The 25,677-nt window shown below is 33.3% G+C and overlaps 1 protein-coding gene across 1 annotated transcript in view; it reads left to right on the top strand.

The window, feature by feature from the left end:
• Positions 1–25,677, top strand: part of Smp_163790 (putative nuclear hormone receptor) — a gene marked incomplete at its 3' end in the record, with an annotated part of 109,302 nt that overhangs the window by 64,320 nt on the left and 19,305 nt on the right. The window contains exon 9 of the mRNA XM_018790317.1: positions 6,845–6,980. Within this exon, the coding sequence (XP_018655673.1) occupies positions 6,845–6,980 (136 nt within the window). The remainder of the gene's footprint in view (positions 1–6,844; positions 6,981–25,677) is intronic.

Below are 25,677 nucleotides of genomic sequence, written 5' to 3'. Positions count from 1 at the left end.
AATCTAAACATTCAATTTTTTCGGTACATATTACATTTGTATTACAATCAGATTGATGTGATTGTGTAATGTGCAATCTTGGCGTTTAGACTTGTGAACGACCTTTGAGCGACGCTAAAGCAACCTTGTGAATGTTCACTTACTTACTCTAGGACTAAATAAAGGTTATATACCGGTGTAAAGATTTAAGATTATGATTTTCAGTTGATGGTTGGGGTTAGGAATTAGACTTAGGGTTTTCATCATGAACTGACATCAACTAGAATGCCTAAACGCTATTTAGCCAAATGGATGAATGAATTTCGTGTCAAAATCCAGGACCTGTTACCTTGTATCTGACTGGTTCGGCCATAAATTATAGTCTCGCCTTCTACTGATTTTATTAATTTTCATTATAATTTAGTTACTGTTTGTAAACCAGTCTCATACACCTACCTATCTATTGTTTCCCAATCCACATAGTTTATAGGCCAGTATAGATACGAGAATTTTTAAATGCTCATAAACTAATTTAATTATAATGCTATTAAAAGATGTGTGAGCAGTTGTCACTTCCCAGTTGCCTACACCGTTGAAAGATGCTTCTTCTTGAAGTACTTGTAAAGAAAACTAAATTAGAAGTAGTCCTGACAACCTGAAAGCACAACCATAGAGTCCAAAAAACATCTGCTTCAGGGTGGTCACGCATTACATTTTTACAAATATGCCTTACTGTTCGCGATTCTTATCCGTTGGAAATTAACACTTTTTAGGCTTTTCAAACATTTTTTCATGTTTTTGGTAACTATTTGTTTTCAGTTTTAATCTAATTTTGAATATACTGCGTAGGCAGATGTGATTTTAGATTTGTTGTTCAGTGGTCTAATAGTTGAAATTTATTTATTTATTTAATCACATACATATTGGTACAAAGGGCACCGGATACATATGCGCCACACACTAATAGTTGAAAAGTTTGAATTTTAGCCTCTTAGTCTCAGGTTTGAACCTCACTCTATTATTTAATTTATTTAAACACATAAATATTGGTACAAGGAAGCACCAGATACATATGCGCCTCACAAATTTCATTCGATTTGTGTGAGGGCTGTGATACTGCCCAGGTGCCCAGATTGAAGCAGGTGGTTTTATTAGGAGACCACACCCGGAGCCTTTGACCTAAAGGTCTGATCCACAAAGCAGTGGAGCATCGTGAGAAGATGCAGTCCCATGTTAGCCGGTCACCAACAATTGGTATATACGCCATTTGTTCACTCAGGATACTGGAACCCATATGCACCATTTGTTTGGAATCAGGGTTTTCCAACTCCCCTAGGTGGATCCTCCACATCCACCAACCCGGTTAAATCGCCGGACATTCGCTTTTCGTCCTCTCAATTTCGTAAACAACAGTAATGCCACTGTGAGAAGGCAGTGAGTAGGACTTCCCTGGCAGAGGCTATATATTCACGTGGCCATGTGAGAGCATTTGGAGAAGGAGAGCAGACTCTCCCCACTCTCGGCCGTACCAGGGCATTTGGGGGCAACCTGTTATTACTACTAACTTTCATATTTATGGTATAAAGAGTAACCAAATATACAAATCTGTACGTAATAAATGAACTGACACGATTTCAATTTGAAACTTGTTCCAGTCATTGAAACTATAGCTCTATTAGACTTATAAGACACAACTCTTTTCCGTTTTAATGTATCCGCGTTTTTTGTTGTTGATAATTCTCCTTGTTTTTCCCATCACCTTACTAGTGTATATTGAAATTATTTCATTTAAACAACTGATTCTATGAATCCAATTGCGTATGTTTTTTTTCAGTATTTTTAAAAGAAATTTCTATATTTTTATTAAAACATTCTTAAATGTAATTTTACAACTGATTAAAGTACTCTTTAAGAAATTCAAATGATTAGCTTATGTTACAAACTTTATTTGATCTTTTAATACAGTTTCATAAGTTTATATTGTTTTAGTGTGTTAACACCGTTGGATACTGGCTCAGTGGTCTCAAGGTTAGGCGCTCGCCCCCAAGACTGATTGATCCTGGCTTCGAATCTCGCGAGGTGGGATCGTGGATGCGCACTGTTGAAGAGTTCCACAATAGGACGAGACGGCCATCTAGTGCTTCCAGGTTTTCTATGGTGGTCTAGCTTCAATTGACTCATGATTTCAACTATAAACTTACTAAAATCTCAATAAAAGCCCCCTTCTGATAAGAAATATTTGTAAATCAAATTGTGCAAAAGATTTCCATCACGAACTCAATATCATTTGAAATATTATTATAAAACTTACGATAAACTGAGCAACTGTTCTTTAGTCTGTTCTTAAATTTATATATCAATGTACTCAATTAACTCAACAGGACACTGAACTTAAAAGTTTTCATCTTGTTAGAACAGTGATATACCATTCGACTACTGAACCTAAAGTTCAGTAGTACACATTTTTCTTAAATTTTAGTCTTTATGGCAATGTATTGCAGTCATCATCAAATGTTATTGATCGACAATCGCTTCATACTTGACTTAATTAAAGATAGAAAAAAATAACACAGCGATTTAAGCATAAAAATATAAATTTATTTTATTTTATGAGATTCTTGTTATCTTCTTCGGATCTGTAATGTTTCATGATCAAAATTACAAAATGAGCTCTAAAGAACTTTGGTTGGAAGTTATTATGAACATATACCAATATACTATAGGAAAGATGTGAATAAAATTAAGAGACTAAATACAACTTGTGCATATATATATCATTAAAGAAGAATTGAGAAGAAAGAACGAAGAAAGTTTTCTTTTCGAAATTATCGCTTACTCATAAGTAATGTAGTTGTTATGAAATGGGTACTAGGTAAGGATGGCAAATCGATTGATGAAGTAGTGAAACTTCATCAGTTGAGATGGCTGGGAAACATGTTACGTATGCCCAACCACCGACTACCCCGACGTACAATGTTTCATGGTGTAGGAGTAGGTTGGAAGAAAGCTAGGGGCGACCACACCAAAACGTGGCACAAATCCATGAAGTCACTGACAAGTGAACTGAGCCATGCTGGTAGTTGTAGACTACCTGGTTGGGATCCGCAAGATGATAGCGACCGAAGGTTAGAAACCTTGAATGACATGGCTGAAAATCGTTTGCAATGGCACAGGTGCATCCAATCTTTGTGTTCTCCCACATTCTAATCTCCTGAATTCTTCATTCCAGTTTCTTTTTTCTCTTTCCAAATTTATTTCGCTGGATTATACTCTTTGAATAACATCTTCAAACCCCAATCTTTCGGATTACTGTTTATACTCTTACTACTTCTACCAATATGGGATTTGAATCGACAACTGTATCTCTGTGCTAATGTGGTATGGCAAATCGAACTGATGTACATACCTACGTACAAAGTTCTACGTTGTGACTGACTGACTATCGTTTATTCATGCTGTATGATCGTATTTATAGTTAATTTACAAATAAAATAGTTTCACTGAAAAACAAGACAGCGATTATATCATATAATGTAACAAAGAAAGTTGCCTAATGGAGAATTGAGGAGAGATAGTAAAATGAAATCAAATGTTAGACGGATGATTGTTCACTTGACGATTTTGAAAAGCGGGTGAAGAATAAGTCAAAAATGCGTAGACATCCTAATAACTAATAAATAAAATTAAAACATTAGAAGAATTTAGTAAAATCGAATCACTGTTTATGAAAATTAAATGTTAGGACCATGGAAGAATGATGGCTTGAACATATCGCTTTTGCACACATAGTTTAGACTTTTAAAGAAGTGCTACTAACTCTTCTGTCGTGTATGAATTATTAATTTACGCTTCTTGATAACCAAATCGTTTGACTGCATCGATGATCTTAAAAGACTTTTCAGGTGGGGTCATACGATCAGAGTTCACAAGATTTTTAAATATTGAACTGTAATTAATCTACATTTACTTTTCAAAAATCTCACGGCATAATACATTGAATAGTAAGGATATATTTGTCAAATTCACTTCGCCGAGATTTTACAAATATATCCTTACTATTCAATATCTTACATCAACTCGGCGCCCAAATACTGTGAAACTATTCGCTCTAATTTACACAAAAGTTCTTACATACGCACAGGATAGTGTTCGGAAATGCATTCGAAAGAAAAAATATTCTAGAAGAGTTAGATTAACAACGATTGAAATTCTAAAAGAAACTCTGATTACGTAATCAATGAAGTCTAATAATTAATAAGAATAAAATAATTAGATTCAAGTCAGTTAAAGAAAATGTACTGAGTTAAAATAAAATTGAATTTTAACTCTTATTCATTACATAATCACTAATTTCTAACTCTTTAGTCTTTTACTACTATTGATGATGTAATGTGTTCTTCTATGTACGAAATGCATTTGTATGTATAGTCTTTGAAATTTATTCACAACCCTCTATTATTCGAATGCCTGTTCATAGCAAATTTCAGTCGAAATCATTGATGTAAGTATTTTTGATGTTCAACTCACTCTATAATTTTCGTTTTTTAATTACAGCTAGTTGTAACCAATTAACTAGAACTCAACAATATGAAGTAAATCCCTGTTTTTTCCTTCGACTCTTTATGTTTTTCTCTGTTCTTCACTTGATTTCTTTCATGAATTTAAGCTTCTGACTAAGATATTTCAAGAGATTCATCTTGAATCATTTCAGGAATTATAGTACTTTATAACATTTCAGGAATTATAATAATTTATAATAATATGACATCAGTCACTACTACTGCTATTGTAGTGTATGCTATTTATGTTTGTTGACATAAGTAGTATGTAACGCTAATCAGAAATGCAATGCCTGGTATTTATTTTATTTTATTTAAACACATAAATATTGGTACAAGGAAGCACCAGATACATATGCGCCGCACAAATCTCATTTGATTTGTGTGAGAGCTATGATACTGCCCAGGTGCCCAAACTGAAGCAGGGGACCACACCCGGAGCCTTTGACCTAAAGGTCTGATCCACAAGGCAGTGGAGCATCGTGAGGAGATGCAGTCCCATGGTAGCCAGTGACCAACGATTGGTTCATACGCCATTTGTTCCTTCAGGATACTGGAACCCATATGCACCATTTGTTTAGAATCAGGGTTTTCCAACTCCCAGTTAAAACACCGGACATTCGCTTTTCGTCCTCTCAATTTCGTCAACAACAGTCCGCCACGAGATTGCAGTGAGTAGGACTTCCCTGACAAAGGCTATATACGCGTGGCCATAAGAGAGCATTTCGAGACGGAGAGCGGACTCTCCCCGGTAGCAGAAGTTTGTGAAGATTGAATTGAAGAGAACTTGAATGTAAACAGAAAATAATTGTAATAACAATAAAGAAATGATGAAGTTTGAAACAATTGATGGAAGATTTACAAATGAAGTATTCAATGTATGGTTTTCACATTTTATGGAAGAACTATGTGATTTCATATTAAACAATAACTTGGTTGTCCCCCCCCTTGTGTTCTCGTTCGCCACATTACTACTACTGTTATTACTATTATTATTATTATTATTATTATTATTATTATTACCATTATTATTACTACTATCTAGTAATCGGCTATTAAACTTCTATGTATATATGAAAAACAAATTTGTTTTCCAAATTAAATTTAACCAAAAATGAAATACAGATTTTTGAACCAGTTTACAGAAATTATTGACAGGTTCATTGAAAAATATTGTTTCTATCTTGTTTTTTTGTTCAGTAAATTCTCTCTAGTTGTGTTAATTATTCTCAAGGAATGTTGTTTGTTTATACGTTTTGTTTATTGTTTTTTCATTTTTCTTACTAAATTATTATTATTATTATTATTAGTGGTTTTTTCATAGCTGAAATCATGAGTCAATTGAAGCTAGAACATCATGGAAAACCTGGAAGCACTGAACGGTCGTTTCGTTCTATTGTGGGACTCCTCAGCAGCGCTTAATCACTAGACCACTGAGCTGGCATTTAACGGTGTTAATCTCTAACTTCAACCAATCCACGAAATTGAGCAACCGTTCACCAATATTCTTCAGTGAATTAATATCTCCCAATAGACCTGGTTGAACTCCACTGGTTACTGTTTCTCACTAGAACTTCAGGAAATATCTCTCGAAGAATAAAGTGACTAGAATCACATGTTTATTATTCTCTTAAAAACACACACACAAACACAAAAGAAAATTCATTGATTCATGTGAATTGATGAAAAGTATAGAATGTAATTGTGATGGTGCTACATATTTTACTGAATTAGATGGTTACTTAATTAGAAAGTTATTCTGAACAATGTAATCAGTTGAAGTTAGACATTAACACCGTTGGATGCCGGCTCAGTGGTCTATCGGTTAAGTGCTCCGGCGCGAATCTGGTAGGTCCTGGGTTCGAATCTCTTGAGGCGGGATCGTGGATGCGCACTGCTGAAGAGTCCCACAATAGGACGAAACCGCCTTTCACTGCTTTCAGGTCTTCCGTGGTGGCCTATCTTCAATTGACTCATGATTTCAACTATGAAAATACTGAATTCTCCACAAAACCCCCTCCGACAAAAATATATGTTTATAAATAATTCTCCACCTAAAGCTGAATTTCTTTGAAACTATCAGGTTCAACCTTGGCACTGATACAAATAATACTTACTTTTATCATTGTCATCACTATTATTATTATTATTATAGTAAGCACAGCATTGGGATATAGATCGGATTGATCATGTATTTGTTGAATGAAATAATTCATACAGGTTCTACTATTCTCTATTTTTCCAATTACCATTTTTCTATACAACCATTATTGTAATACTATTTTCATTATTGTTTCTATCTTTAGAACATTCGAAGTAATTTACCCCAACCATGTAGATTAATTCAGACATCCGATTGTGTTGAAGATATTTGGGGTCAAATGATGAAACACTTTGAAACACATTCACGTTTTATTGTACAGTTTGTTAAATACATTCCAGGTAAGTGTATTGTTGCCATTTCCTGTTTGTTTTTCTGTCGATTGATTCCCTTTTATTCCCCCTCTCCTTCTCGTCATCTTTTCAGTGTTGTCCATGTTTTTCTATTATCTTTCATTTTGGATTACAAATACAGCGTCATTTGGTTCTTATGACATAAATATGTTGAGTAACGTAAATTTCACTTATTGACCCATGTCAAAAGCCGCCTGCAAATTGAACTATACTCTATAACATCTGTCATTTGTGACAATATTATATATTCGCTGCCTGTCTCACTGTATCATAAATTAATTGAAATCGACAATATAAATCACTGGATTCAAAAATGAATTTTCTAAACTTTAAGCACTCTTCATGGTACCTAAATGACCTAAGTTCAATCCTTGAGTTAGGATTATAGTCTCACATCGTTGATGAGTCTCTTACTAGAGGAAAACAATTATCTGAGGCTTCTTGTTCTCCATTGGTACTTAACTGATATCAATTCGTGACAACAAGCACATAAGTTATCAATTCCCTTTTCTTAATGATGCAATTATGAGGTCAGCTTATTCTCTCACTTCCTTCATCTTGCCCCATTCATTAACATATTTTGGATAGATATGTATGTTTATGTATGGTAGTATATGTTTGTATTTCTAAATGTCAAATATTTCCGCCCATTTTCTAAATTAATCACTAAATTGTATCATTACTTTCAAGTATGTGATAACGTTGGATACATCGTGTCTCGAGACAGACAGATAGATAGGTATGCAAATAAAAAGGAGACATTTTGTCTATGGGTTTTTTTTTTGGGGGGGGGGAGGTAAGAAAAAAAAATACAGACGTTCAAACATTTTTCACATGACCCTCACTGGATTTAGATACACAAAATGATGACGATAATTATAACGTAGATGATGGTAAACATAGACAAATTATGTTCTAGATGATTGATAAAAGAAAATGAAATCTTCATTTGTTGTAGTTAGATTTTATTTTTTAAAAAAAACACATCCAAGCTCAATAATTTGTAACATATGCATAAGTTTTCGGTTGATTGTGTATTGATAATCTGCCATTTAATGATTAAATTACAATCTTTAAATAACCGTAAACATTTGAGAACAGATAGAATGAAAAACTCTTTGTAATATACGCATTGGTTTTTAGTCATTTAAAGTTTGATTACTATCCTTAACTAATTTGGGGGTAGAAATCCATGAGTCAATTCGAACTAAACCATCACTGAAAACCCGGAGGTACTGAACTTCTGTTTCGTCTTAGAATGGGACTCCTCAACAACGTGCATCCACGATCCTGCACACGAGATCCGAACCTAGGACCTTCAGTCTCGTGCGTGAAAGTCTGAAATCTAGACCACTGAGCCGGCTTCTAACAGTGTTAATGTTTAACTTCAATCGTTCAATGATCTTGCGCAACCCTTCATCTATTGCCTAGGGTGGATAACTCTTTTACACCCTACATGAATTGAACTACACTAGTCATGGTTTCTCATTATAACTCCAGGAAATCTCCACAAACCCCCATTCCAATATGAAATAGAATTGACAAAAATATTTTCTATACAATTCATAAGATTATAAGTTGTGATTGTATAGTGAATGAACATGTGGATTAGTTGGAAGTAATGTAGCTAAATGATGTGATTCTAGATTTCGCGCTAACTGGTACTTTTTTGTAACAAGATATATTAACAGTCTTACTGGAAGAGTATTGTCTTTATGAGATGTAATTGTTTCCCACTCACTGACATAAACAGTCGCAATGTTATCAGTTGATGAATTCCAGCTTTAGTTGAATTCATTTAAATTTGAAATAATCACTGTTATGTCGGAAGTAAACAATAACGTGTTTTCTTGGTTTAGTTTGTATTGGGCCTCGTGTGATCGAACCGTAATGAAAGCTGTACAACGTCTCTGTAGTTCAATTATCGGTTAGTTCATCTATATTGCAAGTATGACTGGTGGCTTACTTACCAGCTGACACAATGACCAATGAATAACAATCAGGACCTTAACGTTTAGTGGTCTTCGATTTCTTTCTAGAGTAATGATCAATTAGAAGATGAAGATAGAAAGTGTATCAGATGATATATCATAGTACTTTATTATTTAAACTTCTTGTAAATGCAATAGATGTCCAAGCTTTCTAACTGCTAGTTAAAAGTTTAAACCGAATACATGAATTCTTGGTCCATCTAGTGTTTATGATAGCTGTAAATTTGGATCATTGAATATAGTCTGAAGGATGTTGGGTTATCTTAAAGTCACCTTCTTGTAAAGTATATATATATATATGAGTTAGCGGAGCGGTGATTTATCGGTAGTACATCTAGATTTCAAGTAATATATTTCAGCTTCATACTTTTCTCCATTCACATTCATTCTGTCAGCTAAGTAGTCTTTTACTAGTTTCGTTATGATGCATAGTATAACTTAGAATACATTGATTTATATTTCTTCAATGCTTTTCTTTTTAAGTTGACGTAAACTCGTGTGTATCACTTACCTTTTTCTATTTTTTACAACTACCTTGTAAATAATCGTAATTTAATTATTATTATTATTTAAACATATAAATAGTGGTACAAGGGGACACCAGATATATATGCGCCGCACAAATCTCATTTGATTTGTGTGGGGGCTATGATACTGCCCAGATGCCCAAACTGAAGCAGGTAGTTTTCTTAGACGGTCCCACCCGGAACCTTTGACCTAAAGATCTGATCCACAAGGCAGTGGAGCATCGTAAGGAGATGCAGTCCCATGGTAGACGGTCACCAACAACTGATTCATACGCCATTTGTTTTCTCAGGATACTGGAGTCCATGTGCATCATTGGTTTGGAATCAGGGTTTTCCAACTCCCCTAGGTGGATTTTCCGTGTCCACCAGCCGGGTTAAAGAGCCAGACATTCGCTTTTAGTCCTCTCAATTTCGTAAACGACAGTAGTGCCACGAGAAGGCAGTGAGTAGGACTTCTCTGGCAGATACTATATACGCGTGACCGTGTGAGAGCATTTGGAGAGGGAGAGCGGACTCTTCCCACTCTCGGCCGTACCAGGGCATTGAATAAACTGATTTAATAATAAAAACAAATATCATTATATTTGAAATAGTCTCAACGATTGAAATTTAACTAATCGATTATTACCTTGAAGAAGTTCAAACAAGTTAGCTAGACGAAACGTTGGAATTATTTACATTTCAATCGCTCAGATTATTTCACATATAATAACTTCTCTATACTCGGCGCCAAATTTTTTTTAAAATCAAACTATTCGTTCTAGTCTTAACGAATATTCTTATATAAATGAATATCATCTATCACATGGCTATTTTTGTAATTTTTTTTTTAAAAATAAAAATTGTTTTTATCCTGTTTTATCCAATGAAAAGTAATATAAAAGGTTAATATTACTCAAGTAATCACCTTTACTTTAAACTATGAACGTAAATAATTTACAAAATACTAACTATATTGTAAGCAAAAATGTATAGTGACTAGCAGTAGAATCCAGGATTCGTGTTTCACCCTATTTAGGACTCATCAGGTGGATGTACCTGCATCTCAGAGTTGATGTTCACTCTAGGACTTGAATTCAGTACCGTTCGCTTCATACAAGTAAACAACAACAAATGAACTAACTATATTGTTTCGAATGTTGTTACGGACACTGATAATCTATTCTTGAGTAGATTGTATCTGATAACGTTTGTTAAATATAAACACAAGTACACATCTTTAAAAAAAACAAGTTAACTAATCACTTATCTTTAGAATTTTTTTAAAAATCATACCTCCCCAAAAATTTTTTTTAATCATTAGGATTTAGGAATCACAATAACTGTCTAATAAAATCATATTCATTTAGGTGTAAATTTTATCCTCTAACTACCTCACTTGTTTCTTTTTTCCCCGTATTGTTAGTTAAACCCAGTTTTTTGATCATATTTATTTATTCAATATACTAATAATTTAGTTTACCAGTTTATTTCTTATATTAATCCTAACAAATATATAAGAACTTTCGTCTAAATTAGAACGAATAGTTTCACAGTATTCGGGCACCAAGTTGATGTAAGACAAATTAAATAGGAAGAATATGTATTTGTAAAAACTCAGCGAAGTGAATTTGAAGTAAATCCAACGTTTCACCTGACAATCGGGTTCAAGCTTTTTCAAGGAATTAATCCTAACAAAATCTCTAATATCTTTAATATTAAATCTCTTTTTTTATTCAATATATGAATAGATTATATTTATATGCATAAAATCTACTATATTACTTATCTGTCTATTTCTTCATAATTGACATTTATTAACTTGTAAGGCAATATTTTTAGTGTTATATCGAATATTTAAATGTCTAGTCAGATAGAAGAGATATTACTCTGCCCCCCTCTCTCTCTATATATATTCACCTTCACAACATTTCTTGTTTATATAATATAGGAAATTATTCCCCTCCCCTTTTCTCTCCCTCTCCCTCTCTCTCTCTCTGTGTCGTTTTTGTCGTGTTGTTTTGCCTGCTTCTACTTTTATTGTCTGTCTATCGATCTATTTGTATTTTTTTTTGGTATTTTTTTTCTACTGTGGATAGTAAGTTGGATTTCGTGTTATTATTATATTGTTATTGTTTGTAATGATAGTGTAGTAGTATCTCGATCAGTCAAATTTCAATAGTGGAAGGGAACGCAATTAATGATTTTTTTGTTTAACCCTGGAGTTTATAAATGAAAAAATAATTTTTTTAAAATGATTTTACTGTGGTTAGAGTAATTTGAAAGTAGAGTATTTTCAACATGATGTTAGATTATAGATAGCATATTAATACTTTTGTTTTATATTAGTAAATACTGATGAAGTAATCTGGGCATGTGGTTTGTTTCATTTCACTAAATAATTCTATGATAGAAGTAATACTCATATGACATCATATGCTCACTAATGATTGACTCCATGAGGTATTTCCTGGAGTTCTAGTGAGAAGCAGTAACCAGTGGAGTTCAACCAGGTCTGTTAGTAGTTATCAACTCACTGAAGACAATTGGTGGATGGTTGCTCAATTTCGTGGATTGGTTGAAGTTAGACATTATCACAATCGGATGCCGGCTCAGTGATCTAGTGGTTAAGTGCTCTTGTGCGAGACGGGTAGGTCCTGTGTTCGAATCTCGTGAGGCGGGATCGTGGATGCACTGACTTTTAATGATTACGTATCCAGAAGCCAGAATAATTCAGTGATTAGCGCCTCAGAATATGAATCTGAGTTCGATTCCCACAGAGAGTATCAGTTCCCGCAAGATTAAAGGTACACCTTGTTGATAAATGTCAACTAGTATAGTTTTCCATCGGCTGTCTCTAATCATAAAACATCAATTATATATTTAGGACTCTAACTATGACCTAAGACTTTTTTATGGTCATTGAATTTAAAGTAAGATTAGCACAATTATATACATACATTACCTGATTTATTTCAGTAAAAAACACATTTCACGTGAAACGACTCACATTTGTACTAACACAAAGAAACAGTAATAAGACCTCAAGATGATTGTATAGGTACGCCATTGTCATTGTCGATTTTTTTTTATTATGTCTGATAATGTTTAATTATTTCCCCTGATAAACAGACACAAATCAGATTACCGGAAAAGCATTTCTCGATGTGTTTATTTAAAATATTAGTCGTTAATTTAATTAAAAATTATAAATTTATGGTGTACATCACTAACTGGTTTTAGTTAGACAAGAAATAGAAAGAATGAATTAGTAGACAGGTGTTTCGTCTCAGTATTGGACTCGTTACGAATCTGGGTCCACAACTCTTTTGGATATCGAACTCAGGGTCATCAGGTCTTGAAGCAAATGGTTAACTTCTAAACTTACTGAGTTGACATCTGATGACTTATATTATCAACTTTAACCGATTCGCGATATGGATTGACAATCTTTCGATACGATTAGTAGGTAAGTGCCTCACATCTGAAAAAAGTTGAATACCAGTAATTTACATAAACCCTCCCCCATATATATCAGGATATGAAATTTGTGAAATTTGTATAATTCGCAGGTAGTCTAACATTATATGGACTAACTTTGGCTAAATAACTACTAAAGGACCCAGAAAGCAATGAATATCTCTATTTCCTTCTAGTATCAGTTATTCTTCAGCAGTGTATGAATCCACAACTCCAATATCTAAGTAGTGTAGGGAGAAAATGAAATTCGAATGAACTATTATTCTATTACTCTTTTAAACAATTAAATTGATACATCTTGACTCAATTTTGATATGCATACAACTCAGTAGTAATGATCATAATGTCATTTATTTTCATCCATTCATAATGATAAGTATTAATATTATTATTATTAATTGATTATCTTACGTAATAGTATTCATTTACTTTAGGACACAACTAACAACCTTCTCATTGAGTACAGGTTGTTTAAATATAAATCTATCCGGATAATGCTCATAAACCAATCAGAGAGGTTTTTTTATTTATTTAGACAGATCAATGACAAACATGTTTAACTACTATTGATATTGAATCCTGTCAACCTTTTTTTTGTTGTTGTTGTTGATATTCTACTATGTTACTTACTCTTTTTTTCTCTTTCACTCATCTCCCTCTCTCTCTCTCTCTTCTACTCTCTATAAATCTGGCCAATGATAATAATAAAAACAAAAAAAAAGATTTTTTTTTAAAAAGGAACCAACTTAAAAATATAAAAAAATATTCAGGTAAACTACATCAAAATAACAAACAAAATAAGTATCACGATAAGCAAAGATGGATAGTGGCTAGCAGTGGAATCCAGGACGCGCGCTTCGTCCTATTTGGGACTAGTGAGCTGGATGTACCTGCATCTCAGAGTTGGTATTTACTCTTGAACTTGAACCTAGTACCATTAGCTTCAAACGCCATCGCGTTATCCACGTTATCGCGTTATCACATTAATATCTATTTATTTGTTTAGCCCAAAGTCAACAGTCATTTATTTATCTATAAAGGTCAGATTGATTATTTTTTGAGTTGTTAAATAGATTATCAATGATGTATCATTTCGGTAATGGATCCTTTTTCTTATTTGATGGTTTTCGATCTTCTATTTGTTTATGTATCTATATTTGTAAATGATGTGTATGAGATAGAGATAGATATATGGACAAATAGATAGCCAGACAAATAGACTATTTTAAATAACTGGCTACTTTCTATGGTGTTTTTTTGTCATATGACTGATATATTGAAGCTGAAAAATATCCGGAAAATCAATTGTTCATTTTTTTCGTTTGTTTGGGGATTTTTTTTTTGAAATTTAAATGGTTGCTCAATTTCGTGGATTAGTTGAAGTCAGACATTAACACCGTTGGATGTCAGCTCAGTGAATATCGGTTAAGTGCTCTTGCGCGAGACTGATAAGTCCTGGGTTCAAATCTCGTGAGGCGGGATTGTGGATGCGCACTACTGAGGAGTCCCGCAATAAGGGCGAAACGACCATCCAGTGCTTCAAGGTTTTCGATTGTGGTCTAGCTTCAATTGACTCATGATCTCAGCTATATGAAACCTAAATCGTTGAATACTTTTTTGGTGTTGAATAATTCCCCTCAGATGATGACTTAAGAAGCGAGACTTTTGTTGTTGTCGTCAACAAATAACCACTTTCTTGTAAACCAAAAAAAAGAAAAGAAAAAACAATCATTTTTGAATATGATATATATAATTAATTCAGTACTATGGTTTATTATTTCCGGTACTCGATCATGATTGTTTTTTTCAACTTGATTCTTTTCAGGAATTCGAGTCTTATCATTATTATATACAAATATAATTTGTTTAAATGAATGAGAATGCTTGATGGAGTTATAATTTTTAGAGCTGGATGGTTTATTCATGAAACTTTCATAATCCTTCTAGGTTAAATTGTCCAGATAGAAGTATGAGCCAATTGAATTTCTCTACATATAACTAATAATTTGTCCAGTTGATTGTAAACTATGTATAGAGAATACAATCCCACCAAGAACATCTTACTGAGTTACAGATCTTTACTCTCTCATGATCAAGTACATAAGACTTTAGTGTTATTATTACTTAGATACATAAAGACAAAGTGATTTATTGTATAGTGAATTTAAGTAATAACTTTGAAATCTAAATAGTCTGAAATTTTTTTTCGAATGAGAACTCAAGAAATTGAATTGAGTTTTCCTTAAATTTATACCACTTCTTCTGTATAGTGTTTATCTGTGTACACACACATCGGGAAAGGAGAATATATATATATCATTGTTGCTGTTTTCCACTAGATGAATATATAAAACCAAAAACATTTGGAAATACTATCAAAATTATCACAAGGAAGGTCTTTACGTTCAAGTATGGCGTACTTTAAATTTTAAGAAGTTACTTAGCATCATGATAATGAGCCGCGATCATCGAGAGTAAACCTTGTGTAAAGCATTGGGAGGTTTGTGATTCGTATTCTAGATGGTGATTATTTAAGTACATATAACCGCCATATTAGTCATATACATTTTCAGGACCTAGGTTAACATGTCCCCCCCTTTCACTGTTTACTCTAAAACTAGTAAGACTATTTCACATAAAAGATATAGGAGATACCTGAAATAGAGATTGGATATACATTAGATGCACCTTCGATAGAGACCTAAAATAAACCATAGAAATCTACGTATCTGTCTGAATTGTGCAAAATGTGGTGTTTGAATAGACTGATAAATACCATGTTAATAATTACGCACTTTACATATACGTATATGTATATATATATTTATCCACATTAGACAGGGGCTAGTGTGATAGACCACCTCTGATTTTGTTGAATTTGAAACCTGTCATCTATTTTATCAGGAATTTTTCTTTGAATACCTTGGAGATGGGTGTGTATTTGAGATGAGAATGTCTGAGAATGTTTTCTATTCATTTAACATAATCCCAAAATGGAATAGAAGATTTTCTATTACATGTATCAAACATTTTCAGTACCACGAATAACTAACTATATATATGTAGATGTTTATGTATATATTAAATTAAACGATATTTCCCCATTAAAAACGAAATCAATATTTAGTTGAACGTTGTTTTATCGTATAAAAGTAATGGAGTTAGCCAGTAATGAAAACATGATGGACTAAAAATTAAAACGGAATTCCGTTCTGTAAAATATATGCCTAACTAATGTATAAATATTGATGATTGAATAGTGTTTCTTTTAAAATAGGTAGGTAGGTAGGTAGGTAGGCAAGTCTAATGGGATATTAATGTAATTTAAATGTTAATTATTTAACAGTAAACTGTTTCAGTCAGTGATAAGCAACGTAGAACTTGATATAAAACGGTTCAAGTCACAATGAAATAAAATTATCAAGACAATTGGAAAAGAGAATAGGAAAATTAGTAACGGTGGTAGTTATATTTATTTATTTATTTAAACGCATACATATTGGTACAAGGAAGCACCAGATATATATGCGCCTCACAAATTTCATTTGATTTGTGTGAGGGCTGTGATACTGCCCAGATGCCCAGACTGAAGCAGGTGGTTTTCTTAGGGGGCCACACCCCGAGCCTTTGACCTAAAGGTCTGATCCACAGGGCAGTGGAGCATCGTGAGGAGATGCAGTCCCATGGTAGTCGGTGATCAACAATTGGTACATACGCCATTTGTTCACTCAGGATACTGGAGCCCATATGCACCATTTGTTTGGAATCAGGGTTTCCCAATTCCCTTAGGTGGACTTTCCGTGTCCACTAACCCGGTTAAATCGCCGGACATTCGCTTTTCGTCCTCTCACTTTCGTGAACAACACCCCCGCCACGAGAATGCAGTGAGTAGAACTTCCCTGACAGAGGCGATATAAGCGTGGCCATATGAGAGCATTTGGAGAGGGAGAGCGGACTCTCCCCACTCTCGGCCGTACCAGGGTATTTGGGGCCAACGGTGGTAGTAAAGAAGATTACTATATACCAAGTACTGGCTCATAAACTCAGTGTTAAAGGATATTATTTTTGCAATCCACTAGTTACCACCATCCTATTTACTTATCATAGGCTTATTCTGTTCGTACCACATATTGTGTGAATAAACTATTGGTTGTTTTATGTCTAGTTTTTTTTTTGTAATTTTCTAATTATTCTTAATAAGATCATGACAACCTACTAATTAAAAGTGTAAATTTACTATATATTTTATGGCTTAAATAATGAACATTATATATTTTTCATAGTTGAAATCATGAGTCAATTGAAGCTAGATCACCATGGAAAACCCGGAAGCACTAGACGACCGTTTTGTCCTATTGTAGGACTCCTCAGCAATGCGCATCCACGATCCCGCTTCGCGAGATCCGAACCCAGGACCTATCAGTCTTGCGTCAGAGCGCTTAACCACTAGATCACTGAGCTGGCATCTGACGGTGTTAATTTCTAACTTCAACTAATCCACGAAATTGAACAACCGTTCACCGATTGTCTTCAGTGAGTTGATATCTCACAACAGACCTAGTTGAACTCCACTGGTTTCTGCTTCTTACTAGAACTCCAAGAAATATCTCTTGAAGTCAGTCACTAGTGAGTATATGATTATAATCAGAAGGGGTTTTGTGGAAATTTCAATGCTCACTACTGAGGACTTCCACAATAGGACAAAATGGCTGTCCAGTGCTTCCAGATTTTCCATGATGGTCTAACTTCAATTGACTCATAATTTCAACTATGAAAAATATTGAAATCTCCACAAAACCCCTTCTTAACATTATATAGTTTTAAATGTAAATAAAAGTTTAGATTTTATATCATTGAATATTGACCAATATTCAATCAATGTGTACGTTTCCACTTTTCATTCATTCAATTGAGCAATGATTCTTTTCTTTTTCTACCAAATCTCACTTCACTTAGTCACATGTTTTCTTTAATAAATCAAATTCTTCTCTAATTTATAGATATCAATCTTTATCTCTTTTTATCCGAAGGCATACAACTATACTGATCAAGTTATATATAAAAAAAATAGTTTGTTTTCATAAATTTGCTTATTACTACTTAAAAAACAAAGAGGTATGTCGTACTGTTGTGAATTAGAACACAGGTGAGAGCAACTAACTATGTAATTGAGCACAAATTACAACGTTACTTGGTAAAATACAAAAACCATACTATGATACTTTATTTGCAAAATGTTCTTCAATTGTCTTAGGCTTCATTGTTCCTGGATTTCCACACAAATTGCTTTTTATTTCTATTCTTCTCTTCTTGATCTTCTTAATTTTCTGCTGTCAGATATTCCATTCCTTACTCACCATATATATTACTTATGTTGATATAAGTAGTTCACACCACAGTACTATTACAGTTGTATCTGTTTATCATTTAAATTGTTTATAGTATAGATATAGTATAGATAGATATAGATCGATTAAATAGATAAACACAAACATTTCATCCTAAGACTTCAATTACAAAAGTGCATTACCTCAGATTGTCACATTTTATAATCGAGTATAAATGTAAAATATTTAGGAAAGAAACGAAAAAAAAAGAAAAAAAAATCAAATAGGAGGTGTGTATACTGTCATAATAATGAGAGAGATAAATATATATAAATATCCATTCATGGTATATTAATAGATTTATATTAGAAAATTTCTAATCATAAGAACATTTCTTGGTTGGATTATAATAATAGTAATCAGTTAGTCAGAACGTATAACTTTGTACGTACGTACATACGTATGTATATCAGTTCGAGTTGCCATGCCACATTAGCGCAGAGATACAAGTGTCGATTCAAATCCCATAGTGGTAGAGGTAGTAAGAGTATAAGCATTAATGTGAAAGATTATGGTTTGAAGATGTCATTGAAGGAGTATAATACAGTGAAATAAAATTGGAAAGAGAAAAAATAAAGGGACATGAAGAATTCAGAAGATTAGAATTTGGCAGAACATAAAGAGTGGATGCACCTTCGCCATTGTAAACGATTTTGAGTCATGTCATTCAAGGTCTCTAACCATCGATTGCTATCATCTGGCGGATCGCAACTAGATAGTCTACACCTACCAACATGGCTCAGTTCATTTGTCAGTGACTTGATGGATTTGTGCCACGTTTTGGTCTGGTCACTCCTAGCTTTCTTCCAGCCTACTCCTACACCATAAAACATTGCACATCGGGGCAGTCGGTGGTTGGGTATACGTAACACGTGTCCCAGCCATCTCAACTGATGAAGTTGAACTACTTTATCAGTTGATTTGCCATCCTTACCTAGTACCCATTTCTTAACAACTGTATTACTTACTCGGTTGTCCCAGGATATACGAGCAATGCTTCAAAGACACCTATGATCGAATACTAGTAGCCTACGAATATCCTCTACTCTTATCGGCCATATTTCACTGCCATAAAGTAGGACGGAACGAACTGCTGGGCAGTAAACCTGTCGTTTGGTTGCTAGACGGATATCTCACCTACGCCAAAATAACGCAAGTTGGTGAAAGCTAGACGAGCCTTCTGTATCCGTGCTGAGATTTCGTCACACGAAATAATAGTAATAATAATTCTGATAATAATAACGGTTTAATGGTAGGTCTTATAGTTCAAAATAGCTCACAGTTTATTTTCCTTCATTGTTGAATGCATTTTTTATTTATATGGTACAAACTTGTCGAATTAATGATAGATAACTTTTTTCTTGTATAGAGTAAATCCTGAGTGTCTTATTTCTGGAGTTTTACAAATTTATCTACCTACATTTAGATTCAAGAGAACAATGATTTCTATGTTTTTTAATGATAATCTGTATGTGAGTTAATTATACATTTTGAGAAAAAGGTATTACTTATTTTGATATTGGAAAGACTTCAGGCTTTTCTTTCTTCCTTTTTCTTTGACAGTTCTTGCTTGTAGCGACAGCTGTGTTATTAAGTTCCCAGTTGATAATCTTAATTGTCTTAAATAAATTTTCTATGGTCAGGTTCGTTACTATAAGTAAAGAGTTTATTATTCTACTAGGAATTTATTTTCTTGACATTATTCTGACTTTCTGACCTCTCCCATCGATTGAGAGATAAGTGTTAAAGTGTTTTGTAATGTTGGCCGCCCGGTTTATCAAAATTGTGTAGATCTAGTTCTCTATTGTGAATATATCTATAGGTTTTAGCATAACTTAATGTTTGTTACATTTTAAAATTTGACACTATTCTGTATGTATAGTTGTTTGGATTTTCACTTGCAGTAATAAAATCCACTGCTAGCCACTATCCATCTTTGCTTACAATGTTTGTGAATTAAGGCTATATCGATCGAGGCAATACGCACAGTATGCACATATGCCAATTAGAGACTGATCAGTTGCAGTCCTAAGAACATCAATGGGAAGATTTAAACATGTAATACCAAGTGAAAATCCAAGTATATTGAGAAAATTTAGACAAAAAAGTTTATATTTTCATAGATGTGGATTACTGAATAGTAGTGATTCCATTACTAAAAACCAGTATCTAAGGCTTCTTAGTCTCCCACAGTTTACCAACTTATGTCATTCTCTGACTGAAAGTATTTTCATATTGAGCAGTATAGCGTATTCAATTCAATTTAAAAGATCACTAATTTTTTCCAACAATAGAAACCGATGTACAAGATTTATGTAATACTATTATTACCACTATTATTATTCTTTCTGCAAATTATTTATTTTAATAGTTGAATTCATGAGTCGATATAAGGTAGACCACCATTGAAAACTTGTAAACACTGGATGGTCATTTCGTCATAGTATGGGACTCCTCAACAATGTGCTTCCATGATCCCTCAAGAGGGATTCGAACCCAAAACCTTCGATCTCGCTCATGAGTGCTTAACCTCTAGACCACTGAACCGGTATTCAACAGTGTTAATGTCTCATTTTAATCGATCCAACTATCCGACATTATTTGCTATATTTTATTGGTTTTTTTCCCCTATTATCTTCTATATCTTATGGACATATATTTTTTGTATGTATACTTTAACAAACCTCATTCTGAATTATCATTATCTTTTATTTAGTACATTTCACTTTCAAGTTTATCTCTTTTTAATCTATTCATTTAATCACTTTATTAGATCGTGTCCTTCATGCATATATATAAACTCATCTGTTATACACGTGGTTTCTTATCTTGATTAAATTATCATATGTTAACATCTGTCTTTTTTTTCTTCTTCTTCTTCTTTAGATTGTGTAATACTATAATGGTTAATAATAATCTTCTTATGTAAACTTATGCCCATGGATACAATTATGTCTGTTTCTGTTTCTATGTTTGTGTTTGTGTATGTATATATGGCCAGTATATATGTAGCTTTGTTATAGACTAATATGTCGTTTATTCCATACATATCTATATCGTGTTACGTAGAATAGTAGCAAATGATTTTTCTATTAAATTCTTTTAAGTAAATTTTTATCTTGGGGAAAAGAATAATGATTATTTTTTCCTTCTTTTTTTCTTTTTATTCTTTTTCTTTTTCTTCTTTTTCTTCTCCCCTTAACATGCATATCAATTATTATTTCCATGGTATTTTTTTTTTGCTTTTTATAACTAGACAAAGAATGTCAAGTCGGAATTTACATATATAGACATATATAAACCCATTAACTAATATAATCATTTTTATTTTTATTAACTAACCAATCAAAAATCAGAAAATAAAAAATAAATATTGAATATTATAATGGTTAAATGAGTTATTTTTTTTTTAAATGTATGTAATATCACTTATAGAGTGAAGTAGTCGGTTAAATGATATTTAAAGTGTCTCTTTATTTCTTTTTTTTTTTGTTTTTTTTTGAAAAAAAAGAGAAATTTTTTTTTTCATTTTAAATAATAATAATAATTATGTTCATTTATGTATTGGTTGTTTGAATCTTCTTATTGATCAGTCACTTATTGGTATATATATATATATATATATATACATTCTGTATGGATTGGTTTGATATTGTCAGTGAATTACAAATACATTAAGTAGAAGAGGTTTTGTGAAGATTTCAGTATTTTCATAGTTGAAAGCGTGAGTCATTTGAAGCTAGACCACCATGGAAAACCTGGAATCACTGGACGGCCGTTTCTTCCTATTATGGGACTCCTCACCAGTGCACATCCACGATACCGCCTGGCGAGGTTCGAACCCAAGACCTACCAGTCTCGCACTTAACCGATAAATCCCTGAGCCGACATCCGAGAGTGTTTATGTCTAACTTCAACCAATCCACGAAACTGAGCAACCGTTCACCAAATGTCTTCAGTGACTCACGCTTTCAACTATGAAAATACTAAATCTCCACAAAATCCCTTCTGATAATAATAATAATAATAATCATATGCTCACTGGTGACTGACTTCGAGAGGTAAATCCAGGAGTTCTAGTGAGATGCAGTGACCAGTGGAGTTCAAACCACGTCTGTTGTGAGATGTCAGTTCACTGAAGACAGTTGGTGAACGGTTGCTCCAAATCGTAGATTGATTGAAGTCAGACAATAACATCTTTGGATACCGGCCGGCTCAATGGTGTAGAGGTTAAGCGCTCTAGTGTGAGACTGATAGATCCTAGGTTCGAATCTCATGAGGTAGGATCGTGGATGCTCACTGCTGAGAAGTCCCACATTAAGTAGAGATGGTTGGTGGTTAATAATGGAATCAAGGACGTATGCTTCGTCCTATTTCGGACTCATCTTAGGACTCAGTAACTAAGTGGATAATTTGATGATGGCATTTGAAGCGAATGGTACTGTATTCGAGTCCCAGAGTGGATATTAACTCTAAAATGTAAATGTATCTAGTTGACCAGTCCCAAATAGGACAAAACACGCGTCCGGGATTCCACTACTAGCCATTATAATCTCTGCTTATAATTATTGTGTTTTTCAAATTGAATGATGGAGAATTCAGTATAGACACCTTGATTATATTGAAATTGAATAAATCGACATATTCACAGAGAGGTATTTCCTGGAGTTCTAGTCAGAAGCAGTGACCGGTGGAGTTGAATTAGGTCTGTTGGGGGATATCAACTAACTGAAGACATTGGTAAATGGTTGCTGAATTTCGTGGATTAGTTGAAGTTAGATATTAACACCGTTGGATGCCGGTTCAGTGGTTTATCGGTTAAGTGCTCTTGCGTGAGACTGATAGATCCTGGGTTCGAATCTCGTGAGGCAGGATCGTGGATGCGCACTGCTGAGGAGTCCCATAATAGGTCGAAACGGCCGTCCAGTGCTTCTAGGTTTTCCATGGTGATCTAGCTTCAATTGACTCATGATTTCAACTACATAAAAAGTTATAATTAATGTACATATTTTACTTTATATGACAGGATAAGTATATTCTTTAAAATTTCCATAAGTGTTTTAATCACTGGAAATGTTTTTCATTGAATTCCGCTTAGTGTTGGGGACGTTAGATCTCCAGAACTCATTTCGAAAAGGTCCTAATTTTGTAATTTTATTCTGAAAATTTGAATTTTATGGTACCAAGATACGCTTAGTTGACCTACAACTTACATTTCTCACTTAGAATTACTTGACTGTTATTGGTTGGCGGATTTTTAATACGCTATTTTATGGCTATCCCTAGGCCGTTTCTATCATTGTGTGCTTAGTGACCTCGTATTTTGTGAGTGCTTGTGGAATACATTCTTCTACGCCTTATCAAGACTTCTTAATCTAGTTAGCAGGGTCGGGGACATCGACCTTCGTTCCATTTACCGAGTAAAGTGAACTCACAATAACATCAAGCATATCACTTAGATAATGAGAAACAAAATTAGACATTTGGTTGTAACTAAGTAGACAAAATCATGTAGCAGTACAGTTTCATTTCAGTTTAGATAATGTATGAAGTTAATAATGTCTAGTTAAATAAATAAGTCTATTCATGCTAAACAAATTACAGTACAGTAAATATTATATCATTGTACAACATCATGACAAATATTTTATTAAAAATGAAATACTTTTTGTCTTTTCTACAAACGAACTTTAAATCTTCTCGGTCTCTTCTGCCTTCTCCTACAGTACATGCCACACTTATCTCATTCTATCTCTCGCTATATATATATATATATATATATATATATATATATATATGAAAAGAGTCAACATGGTCATAACTATTCTCAGTATGGAGATTTTAGAGATTGTTTTATTTTCTTAGTCGAAATCACGAGTTGATCTAAGATAAACCAGTATTGAAAATCTGAAAGCTCTGGATAGCCTTTTCATTCTAGTATAAGATTCTTCATCAGTACGCATCCACGATCTTACACGTCGAAATCGAACCTGGAATCTTTGATCTCGCATGAGAGAGCTTAACCTCTACACCACTGATCTAGTATCCAACGGTGTTAATGTCTAATTTCAATCTATTCAACTACCAGACATTATTTGTCAAAGTTTATTAGTTTTTTTTTCCCATTTCTTTCCAGTGTATACTTTAACAAAGCCCCTTTTTTATTTTGTTTTTTTACTCGGAAAAAAAAAATTTTTCTTCATTTATTTATAGTTTTGTTTTCGTGACACATTTTATTAACATTCAATTTTTATATAAAATTAAAAGCGAAAGAATTCAGGTTTACTTCGGTTTCATCCTCCTTTTTATGTATGGTGTTGTTGTTGTTGTTGTTGTGTGTGTGTGGGGGGGTTGTAATATGTTTCTCTTTACCATAAATAATCTACTTTACAAATCTATATATATTACTTAAAAAGTCTAACTATATTTCCTCTTTGTATTTATTTGGATAACCTTAACAGTCCTTCTTCTCCTTATTCTTCTTCTTCTTATCCTTCTTCGTTGTTTCCAAAATGGTGATAGAAAATATTTTGATTATTAGATGTAATTTGAAATGTATTGATTATGTTCAATATTCAAGGGCAGGTAAAATAGGTTAGGCTATTTAGTTTGTTTTGTTTGATAAAAAACGGATTATGGAAAGCAATTAGAAAAGCTTGATATATATATATATATATATATATATATATATATATATACGCATATATATACAGAATCTATTCAAAATAACCAAGAGATACATCTTGGAAAGGGAAAACTTTTTCCAAGTTAAATTAATGACAATTGATTGGAATAATATTTATCAATAGTAATAATAATTGTCACCCATATTGTTATCATTTCATTGGAAGTGAAATAAGAGATGTAAAGACAAATCTACCGACGTGTTTACTATTTTTTTTTGTGAATGTTTTAAAGGAGCTTTTTAAATAACCTATAGGGTAAGTGTAAAGATCATAAAATGTTTTCGTCTTTTTTTTTTGAAAAAAAAACGAATGGTCTCTGAACATTTTCTTATCGTTTTTTTAATTATCAACGTTCCGCTCTACATAGAACTTATATAGATCTGAGTGAAAAGTTGATGTATAGAAAAATGATGAATGGTAATAATCGTTTCATTTTAAGCAAAGATGGATGGTGGTTAGCAGTGGAATCAGGGACGCATGTTTTGTCCTGTTTGGGACTCATCAAGTGGGTATACCTGCATCTTAGAGTTGATGTTCACTCTGGAACTCGAACACAGTACCTTTCGCTTCAAACACCATCGTGTTACCCACTTAGCTACTGAGTACTGATATCCACTAGCTTATGCAATGGGGTG

The sequence above is a fragment of the Schistosoma mansoni genome, chromosome W, assembly GCF_000237925.1.
Source record: "Schistosoma mansoni strain Puerto Rico chromosome W, complete genome".
NCBI lineage: Eukaryota > Metazoa > Platyhelminthes > Trematoda > Strigeidida > Schistosomatidae > Schistosoma > Schistosoma mansoni.
Note: the sequence above shows the minus strand (reverse complement) of the source record. Positions and strands in the feature narration are given on the sequence as shown.